Source organism: Lagenorhynchus albirostris, chromosome 1 (assembly GCF_949774975.1).
Source record: "Lagenorhynchus albirostris chromosome 1, mLagAlb1.1, whole genome shotgun sequence".
Taxonomy (NCBI): Eukaryota; Metazoa; Chordata; class Mammalia; order Artiodactyla; family Delphinidae; genus Lagenorhynchus; species Lagenorhynchus albirostris.
The window spans coordinates 32,422,825-32,432,933 of NC_083095.1; the positions used below are offsets into that span (position 1 = coordinate 32,422,825).

The 10,109-nt window shown below is 42.9% G+C and overlaps 1 protein-coding gene across 6 annotated transcripts; it reads right to left on the minus strand.

Moving 5' to 3' along the window:
- Positions 1–1,945: 1,945 nt before the first annotated feature.
- On the minus strand, positions 1,946–7,234 carry SRSF5 (serine and arginine rich splicing factor 5). 6 transcript variants are annotated; one of them, XM_060140336.1, is made up of 8 exons: positions 7,093–7,234; positions 6,060–6,201; positions 5,660–5,730; positions 5,424–5,522; positions 5,074–5,143; positions 3,785–3,858; positions 3,225–3,335; positions 1,946–2,766 (listed from the first exon to the last, which is right to left on the minus strand). In XM_060140336.1, the coding sequence occupies exons 2-8, from the start codon at positions 6,183–6,185 to the stop codon at positions 2,496–2,498; spliced, it is 822 nt and encodes a 273-aa protein (XP_059996319.1). In that variant the 5' UTR covers positions 6,186–6,201; positions 7,093–7,234; the 3' UTR covers positions 1,946–2,495. The 6 variants fall into 6 exon arrangements, 5 of the variants coding, with proteins under 5 accessions (XP_059996319.1, XP_059996288.1, XP_059996296.1 ...); XM_060140305.1 differs by having other exon boundaries at positions 1,946–2,769; XM_060140313.1 differs by having other exon boundaries at positions 1,946–2,769; positions 7,097–7,232.
- Positions 7,235–10,109: the final 2,875 nt, after the last annotated feature.

The window sequence follows — 10,109 nt, forward strand, 5'->3', positions numbered from 1 at the left end:
AATAATTTGGGTCACTAACGTCTTAAAAATGCAAATTTGTTTTAAAAAAAAAATTGTGAGAAGATCTACCACTTATCAGCCTTACATATTTTACCCACATTTACATATCTGTTCGAACTGTTTTCTCTCATATCTAGCTGACATCTACTAGTAGACTGGGTGAGGCAAAACAAATGTTAAGTTCAGCTTTTTGAGGAAGGAATGGCTGAACTTGAGATATATTACACTCAAACTTTCCTTAGAGGACTAAGTTGACCCCTGAACAGCCAACCTCCATGTTGCTGAAAATTCAAGTATACTTTAGTCAGCCCTCTGTATCTAAGATTCCACGTCAACTGATTCAACCAAACATGGATCATGTAACACAGCAACTCGTATTTGTTGAAAAAAGTCTATATATAAGTGGACCCATGAAGATCAAACCTGTGCTGTTCAAGGGCCAACTGTATATAAAAAACGAGCTACAAGGAGGGGGCACGGGTTCGATCCCTGGTCCAGGAACTAAGATTCCACACTCCACGCAGCACAGCCCAACACAAAACGAGTTACATTACGCCCTGCAAAACCTGGTCCTAAAACTTTGCTTAGGATTATATACCCACACTCATTACATCTCATGTCCTGTATCTGGGAATTCAGGCCAACTTATCAGTTCAAAATAACTTAGTCATCTCTGCCATTTGTTCAAAGAAAGGGCTTTATCTTATTTATTAAAGTGGTAAGCCACTGATGTTACCTATTTAATGACAGAGAGGTGAAAAGTCACTGGTAAAACGTCGAACTACACCACATCACCCTGAGCTACCATATCTAAAAAGCCCAAGGGGGAAAATAATTGTGCCTTTCCATTTCAGATACACTGTAAAGAAAAAAAACCTAGGTTCCCATTTAGTAAGCAGAGTACCCCACATCTAAGTGAATAAACAAGTATACCACACAAACTCTCCCCAGAAGAGTTTGCGTTAAAAACATCAGCTTCACAATTGTATGGCCTGAGTCCTGCAGTCTTGAACACGGGGCAGCTTTCATGCCAAGAACTTTTAACCCTAGCCTCCACATATGGAGATTCCCACTACCCAATTCCCGCCTTTGGGGAAGCCCAATCTTCCCAGGGTTTCTAATTCTGCATTCCTCAAAATCCCTGAAAGGTTAGGTCAGATGAGTGTGGAGTGGTTTGGGGGTTCTGGAACTAGACTTCCTGGGTTCTAATACCAGGAATTATATATATACTACATATAATTATTAAGGATTCAGTGACTATACAGACAAGGGACTTAATAGTGGCTACTGTTATTCACTGTTATGCTTACAAGTATTTATCTAGACTAGCACTCAAATGAGTCTATGAAATTCCTAGAAGAAACAATAAAACTAATTTCCTATAGGTATAGGGCTCTAACACTTAACAGAGATGGATGTAGAACCTTAGGCAGTTTTCACTACCCAACTGTTTTCCCTACAGACTGTTACATCCATGTCTCAGGACAAGAAAAATCATGTGAAAGCCCCTTAAAGCATTCATGTGCAGTGATTTTAAAAGTTTTATGTGATGATCTCCGACCATCAAAATTATACTACAACCTTTAAGTTAGGCATGAAACATTAAATTTTACAATCTTCCTTCCCAAATTGTCCTTCTCTTGGCTATGGAAGGCCTAAATAACGTGACACCAAATAAAATTGGGTGGTTAAAGAACAGGAGGATCACGCACAAGGGAAACCGTCGTAACAACTGTTGGTTATCACTGTTTTGAACAGTTCACACTTCTTTGCCCATCTTCTGACTAGCCAAGAAATGTCAACAGTACTAATTTAAAAAAAAACAAAAAAAGGCTCACCATACCTCACTACTACAGCCTTCTCTACCAGGGATTTTAAATGTGTCAAATGTGCATGGGGAAGGAGGAGGATGTAGCCATACTTCCTTCAAACAAACAGACAAAAGCAGTTTTATAATCTTTTATTATCAATAACAAACAGCTGCTTTAACGTCTTTGCCAGGCAGCTGTTAAAGGGTGGGGGGACGGACACCCTTGACCCTAACAAGGAAAACTCAAATTAAGCCTTTACGTACAAGCAAATTTAGAGCTCTTTTAAGTGTCCAAAGCTATTAATTAGTTTAAGTGAGGCATTAAACTAATTCTGTATTAACATATTTGAATAACCAGGAACTAAAACGTTCAAATTTTTTCTAGTACAAAAAAATTAATTTGCTTTAGTTATAAAAGAGCTCTGTCAATATACACAAACTATATACTTCAGACATTCACAAAAATGTGAGCAGAAGGCTTATCAAAAACATTTAATACAATTAGTTTTCAACAACCCCTGGTGGTCCACATCTACAAAGATACCCAGCCCAACCCAACCCAACCCAACCCCCCTCCAAATCCCACCCCCACAGAAAAGCACATACTTACCAGAATTTTTAGCAAGTATGGTTTGGGAATTTTTTTTTTTTAAAAAAAAGGCCCCCAGGGCAAGTTATTTACAGTTTAATTGCCACTGTCAACTGATCTGGACCTTGACCGGGACCGGGACCTGGACCTGGACCTCTGGCGATCCACAGATGCTGGAGACTTAGATCTACTTGAAGAACCACGTTTCTGGCTCTTCTCAGGCACAGGAGACCTACTAACAGAACGGGACTTGCTCCGGCTCCGGCTCCGGCTCCTGGACCGGCTGTAAGACTTGCGACTCCGGGAACGAGATCGGCTACGGGACCTGGAGGAACTCCTGGTCCGGGAACGAGACCTGCTTCGCGACCTACTAGGAAAGAAAGAAAACAGAAAACAAAAAACACTAAGTAGCAGGCCCTACAATCCATTAAATAAAACTCTGACCTAAAAATTTAACAGGACGCCCCTGGTGGCACAGTGATTAAGAATCCTCCTGTCAATGCAGGGGAAACGGGTTTGATCCCTGGTCCAGGAAGAACCCACACGCCGCGGAGCAACTAAGCCCGTGTGCCACAACTACTGAGCCTGCGCTCCAGGGCCCGCGAGCCACAACTAGTGAGCCCAGGTGCTGCAACTACTGACGCCCAAGCACCTAGAGCCCGTGCACCGCAATAAGAGAAGCCACCGCAACGCGAGGCCCGCGCACCGCAATGAAAAGTAGCCCCTGCTCGCCGCAACTATGAAAGCCCAAGCGCTGCAACGAAGACCCAACACAGCCAAAATAAAATAAATAAATTTATATTAAAAAACAATTTAAAGAGATACCTGTGCCTTTTGCTGCCTTCGATTAATTTGATTTTTCTCCCATTTATTTCTTTTCCAGAAAGTTTTTCAATAGCATTCTTTAAGTCACCATAAGAGGCAAACTCAACTACCCTACAAAGAAAAAAATGCCATTTGTAAAGTTATATACTTCTTGTAGTCTCACAAACTATGTTATCAGTCTAGTTTAAGTACCTTTTTAATGTTCATTTTGCTATCGCTATATTGAGTCATCTCTTTAGGGATAAAACAGCACGAGAGCAAGACTTTGCAACCTCCAAACCCTTGACATTTTAAGCTAGATGATTCTTTGGGGGTGAGCAGCTTTCCTGTGCGTTACAGGATGATTACTAACATCCCAGACCTCTTCTCACAAGATGCCAGCAGCACCCTCAATCATGACAACCAAAAGGTCTCCAGAACTGCCACATGCACCCTGAGGAGCAAACTCAACCCTGACTGAGAACTGCTACATTCCAGCATGCCCAAATTTTGAGAGCTCAAACATTCAGAGTAAAACTTTCAGAATATTTTAAAAGGCTCATACTCCAGTACATACTCACCCTTCATTTAATTTAGGTCGATGTGCATCCGCAAAGGTTACTTCCCCAGCTTGTCTCATGAAATCTTTGAGATCCTTAACACAAGACGATTGTGTTAAGCAGAGAAAAGGAAACATGACACACAAACAACCACATTGTATAAAAACAAGACTACTGAAAGAGAAGATGTTAGATAAAGTACAAACATGGTATTTACCACACTTGTATTCTATCAGAATTTAAAAATAATATATGTCAGGGCACGAAATAAGCAAACAGCATATTGCTTTTAAGCAAAATGCCAGGAAATTCAGATTTTAACATTAAAGTAGTATTAGTCTATACTGAGCTCAATACAAAAGGAAAAAACAAAACAAAACAAAAACAAAACAAAAAGAAACAATACATATTTTTAAAGTAAAGACTAAAGTAGAAATTTTATATTTAAAAACAAAACATTTACAAGACACCAGTTATCTTGTGCCCCATATGTCATTAAAAAAGTTTACTTTACCTTTATTATTATTTCCCTAGGCTAGTCAAGCAGCAAACCATTAATCGGTCGGAGAAACCTTCATGACATATGCCCGACTGGCTCTTCGCCACCCACTTGAAGGATACTACCCAATCGATGGAAGCCTTTAATCGCACAGCCCTCCCTATTAGCAGACTACTGGCGGATGCAGACATGTTCTACTCTTGTGTAGTTACCAAGGACCACTTTACTGCGATCAGGATTCCAACGACCACCTAATTTCGTATCTTTCAACTCTTTTCGACCAGGACCTCTTATTCGGAAGCGTTACAGGAAGACAGCTCTCAACTTAGGGATCAGATCACGTTATCAACGCTCTGGGATCGCTGCAACCTGGCACTTCAAGGAAGTGCACCGATTACGTCTAGACCGGCAAACACAGATCTAGAGGTGGCCAATTGATCACTGTAGGAGCTGACTGGCAAAGTCAACCAGGCCCAACCAAGAGTGACCAAGACAACGATTAGGATAACCCACAGGCACTCCTCGTCATAAGGCCAACGACACAGATAGGCTGGCAAATAAAGGGTTTAATATTTGGTTAAAATTGATTTTAAAAAACAAGAAAATATATCCTCAAAACATTTACATTTGATCACTAATATTAAAATTTGAAATATCCCCCAATTACATTTAATTAAAATTTTAAAATTACGATTAAGTCCATTAATTTAAAATTAAAATTACTTTTAATAAAACATTAATAAAAACATTAGCTACCCACTAGTATTTAAAAAGCCACATTACAATATCTCAAAACTGTATTTCAACAAACCTGCCAGCTGACTCTTGAAGATAAATTCTCAACTATAAGCCGATTTTCTGTTCTTACAGGTGGAGCATTTCTGAGGAAGAAAATGAGTGCTCACAATGGAAGAAATGAAGCAACGTGCACTTATTGTGTTCAGTTGTGGGCAACTTCAAGCAATCAGATATGACAAGTCATTCAAATGACTTCCGCCAACAGTTTCTGCATTATTTTATGACACACACAGGATCAGTGGACGTAACAGAACTGATTATACACAAACAGCAAAATCGCTTATTGCTAATGGTTTTTAAACATTAAAGACTCCTCCTGCAGTAACGCTTGTTCAAAGCAGCCATCCACCATCCATCACATACCGTCTATCATTTCGAGGTCTGCGACTACTAAAACGGTCTGAGTAGCGTCCTCTACCTCTTCCGCCTCGAGATCGAGCCCTAGCATGTTCAATTGTAACCCTACAGAAAGGGAGGAAACATCTTCATTATCCACTTAAGCTATGTCAGAAACTATTTAGAAATAAACACCCAGCTGACCTAGTCTGCTCTATTTCTGCAGTGCTAACTAGTGATAAAACTAAAAACAAGATCCTCACCTTTCACTGCAGAGTTCTTTTCCATCAAGTTCATATACGGCATCATCTGCATCCCTGGGATCCTCAAATTCCTAAAATACAAACATGAAAAAACCCGAATGCTTCATACACCTTTAAAAGTGTATTCTACAACCCACTGAAACCAGTAAATACCTGTGAAAGCCTAGGAAGAGTATCTTAATAACAACAGCATACAGCTCAGCCACATCAAAAAGCGACCAGCAGTGATTTCTCTCAGCCAGTAGTGAGGCTCTTTTATCCCTTAAGAAAATTCACTGCCTCAATGATGCAAAGCATTTCCTAAAGATACTCTACCTGGACTCAATAAAATCAAAAGCACTGCTTACCACAATCTTTACGCACTTAACAACAGATAAATCAACCAGTTCTAAATACTCACCACAAAACCAAAGCCTCTTTTCAAATCAATATCTCGTATTCGTCCATACCCCTTGAAGAATCTTTCCACGTCTTTCTCCCGGGCCGCTGGATTTAGCCTCCCGATGAATACGCGACAGCCACTCATGTCCCGCTAGTACTTCCTGTCAGGAAATAATTCAATTGAGATAACACCGGTGAAATGTCAGAAGAATGTCTGGTCAAGGGATCAAAAACATAAACGGCATAAAATAAAATGTTTACCCGGTGATGTTATAAACAAGACTGCCAAGAGTGCCTCTTAACTAGGCCAGGTCCCTTGCAGACAAAATTAAAACTCGGCTCCCAACACGATCCTTCCCTGGGCCCAGACCGCAGCAACCGCAACGCCCACTGCCGCCTCTGGAACTGCGCAGCCGCACTCTCTCCCCGGCTCTTCTGGCCCCCTCCCGTCTGCCGCAGTCAGGAAAGGCCGAGAAGTGCGGGCGGAGCCGACCCCCCCTCCGCAAGGCCAGCCCAATGGCGACGGGCTGCGCGCGCGTCGCCGCCTCCCAGGAGAGTCACAGCGGGTGGAAGCCGGAATCTCGCGACGCCACCGCCTCGCCTGCGCAGACGGCGGCGGGCGGCCGCGGAGCAGTCGCAAAATGGCGGCCTCGGAGCCGACGGTGGGGACAGCCGCCCGTGCCAAACTCCCTGTCCCCTCCCCCCCGCCCGACCCCACCGCTCCCGGTCACTGTACCCGCCCTGGGACAGCCCCGACCACACCCCGAGCAAAGGTCTCGGCCCACTACTCTCCGGGTTTGGAGAGTGAAGTAAGGAGGCAGGGAGGGGCACACGACCCCGCTGTAAAAACGACCGTGACCAGGACCGCCCTTCCCCCGTCAGGTCCCCTCAAACAATACCCAAAGGGAGACGTGCCCCAGCGCCCACCTCGAATAAACTGCGCTCATTGGACGCCGTCCTCCGCACAGAGAGCAGCCCTGACCACTCGCGATCTGAGCGGCCATGAAGAAGCCTCGATCCGAGAAGCCTTTCCCTCAAAGTGAGCCACTCACCTACCGGACAGGATCTTTGGCAGCTGAGACCCAGAGAGGTCCGTAGTCTGCAACGGAGCCGGCAGCCTCCCCGCAGACCAGGACTCAACTCGTCTACGTATCTCCACAACTGACGCACTTAGCTGTTCTGGCGTCCTACAAAATGGAGGGCGCGTCCTTGCGTCACTTCCGGGACCGCCCCTGGCACCGCCCCATTGGTCGGGGACAGAGGTGTCGGGGGGCCGGACCTCGTTATGGTGACAGCCTAAGTAACCCGCCCTCGAAGTGGGCGGGGCCGAGGGGAGGGACCTGGCATGGGCGTGGCCGTCAGGTTCTCGGCGCCGGAGGGGCCCCGCTGGAAAACTGGCTGATTCCCATTAGGCCGTGAAGTTCAGTTCATAATTATCTCCCCCATAAAAATACCCTAAGGCAAATGACACCTTTTGTTTGTTTGTTTGTTTTCGCCGTGCTGCGGCATGCAGGATCTTAGTTCCCCGACCAGGGATCATACCTGTGTCCCCTGCAGTGGAAACCCTGATTCTTAACCACTGGACGGACCACCGGGGAAGTCCCCACACCTCTTCTTTCTCTTAAGTTTTTTTTAATACCCTGAAGCATACTGGGTGAAAGAAACTCAGGCTTTGCAAAAATACCTGGCCATCTCTGACCCCTTGCTGCTTGCAATTTACGGTTGCACTTTGGAGGGCGCTCCCTGATGCTCAAGTGAATATTTTAACCATATCACGGACTTACGGGTTAGTTATAGTAAGAAGTCTAAGGAGCTGCAGTATTGTTTAAATGGAAGGTTTGGGGGTCATGAAATACTGAAATTGGGACTGTGGCTAGAAGGCCATCTGAAATTGAGGCCAGAATGCAGACCTCTGCTTTTCCACACACTAGGACTGTGCTGGCTAAGAAGGTGTTTCAAGCTACTTTTAAATCCAAACGGTATTTGGTTAACTCCTGTTCCGGTTTCTGTAATGTAACACATAAAAGTCTACCATTCTTCAGAAACAGAAAGTGTGTTTTCAGAGTAAGTGTGAAACGGTAGCCCTTCACATTCTTAACTTTGCATTTTCCCAGTAAGGTTGGCAGGCTTAGAAACTTAAGCAATAAAGAGAATGATGGTGAAAAAGTTACTTTTCTTTAATTTAACCCCATTTTTGAGAGATGCCCAGAATCTAGGGTTGCTGCTTGCAACTAGAGTTACACAGAAATAAAGTAGTTCAAGAAAGAGCAGAGCTACCAGCCCTTACTCTGACCTCCAGGGCCCTTGGGAACTCTGGATTAGAACTTGGATAGCTTGTATGGCATGAACTCATCCATTCATACATTTGTATGTTTATTTTATTTTATTTTATTTTATTTTATTTTATTTTATTTTATTTTTTGCGGTATGCGGGCCTCTCACTGTTGTGGGCTCTCCCGTTGCAGAGCACAGGCTCCGAACGCACAGGCTCAGCGGCCATGGCTCACGGGCCTAGCTCTCCGCGGCATGTGGGATCTTCCCAGACCGGGGCACGAACCCCTGTCCCCTGCATCGGCAGGTGGACTTTCAACCGCTGCGCCACCAGGGAAGCCCTGTATGTTTATTTTTAAAAAGCGCCTCTGCAAGTACAGAGCAAAATTGTGAAGTTAGTTATGGTGTGGCCAATTAAGGATGGATTTAAAAGAAAATATGTATTTGTTAAATTAAAACACTTAATTTTAGCTGCTAGCCTGATAAACCTAGGCATTTTATCATGCACAAATTGTTCCAAACCTGTACTTATTTAATTGCATTTGTTTGCTTTCTGCATAATTAAAAGAAAATCAGCCTCCCAATTATTTTCTACATTCTGTGTTGAATATGGAAGCAACATCTTGTGATTTCACTCACTAAACATTAGTTTCGCTGCAATAAAAGAAAGTAATCTGGAAAATATTTTCTGCGGTGAAAAAGAAGAACGATGGTGCTGTACACCAAAAAAAAAGTAGCTGCTTTCAGCCCGAGGTGTTCTGATTTTCTTCAGGATTAATTTTTTAATAAAATCTCTTGATTTATTTACTGTTAAAAAGTTTGTGACTTCCACAAATTGTTCATTAGTAGTTCCTAGTGACTTAATCTACTGTATTTTAAACAACTTGTCTTCTGCAGTGTTCGTTTTTTCAGTGAAAACTCCCTGTCTCCCTACCAGATTTTCTTACCAACTTCTCCAATAAACACAAGGTCATCTTCCATGAGCAGAATTACTCTCCCTTCTATGTGATCCTATGATATTCTGTGTACACTCCTATAATTCCTTCATCACTGACTTATAATAAAGATATGTGTTATTCATGTTTTTGTCTCCAGGAATGCCTAGCACAGAAAAGACAGTATTTGTAGACCTGGGTTTGCATTAGCATTTCTTTCAAGTGTTCCTGTTCCTATATTAATGTTTCAACAAAATGACTTGGCATCTTTTTCCTAAGACATCCAAATGAGTAGCAAATCTTTAGTAAAGGAAAAAAGATGCAAAGAAATTACAGATTAAAATAAACAGTTTATCAAAGCCATCTCTTTGGGAGACTTTCAGCGTAACTGTGGGAAGTTTCCTTCATCACATCCCTGATTTTTATCTAACTCAGGAGTCAGCAAAGTATGGCCTTTGGGCCTAATCCAGCCTCTCAACTGTTTTTGTATGGCCTGAGGATGATTTTACATTTTTAATAATGGGGGGCGGGGAATCCAAAGAAGAAGAATATTTCATGACACATGAAAATTATATAAAATTCAAAGGTCAGTATCCATCAATAAAGTGTTTTTGGAACACAGCCACTCCTGTTCATTTGCTTAGTGTCTATATCTGTTGTCCTGCCACAAAAGCAGGGCTGAATACTTTCGACAGAGACCATATAGACCAAAAAACCTAGAATAATTACTACCTGGCCCTTTTCGGAAAATGTTTGCATACCCCTGAGCTAAGTGATTCCTAAACTTCAAACAGCTCTGTGAATGCTTCCGCCAACTCCCTTTGTCAGAAAGTAAACTCATAAACAAGGAGACAGGATTTGAT

Coding starts and splice junctions, on each gene's coding strand:
- SRSF5 (XM_060140305.1), bottom strand. CDS start 6,185: ATGAGTGGCTGTCGCGTATTCATCGGGAGGCTAAATCCAGCGGCCCGG. Junction 5,731..6,059: donor AAAGAGGCTTTGGTTTTGTG/GTGAGTATTTAG, acceptor TTTGTATTTTAG/GAATTTGAGGATCCCAGGGA. Junction 5,144..5,423: donor AGACCTCGAAATGATAGACG/GTATGTGATGGA, acceptor TTTCTTCCTCAG/AAATGCTCCACCTGTAAGAA.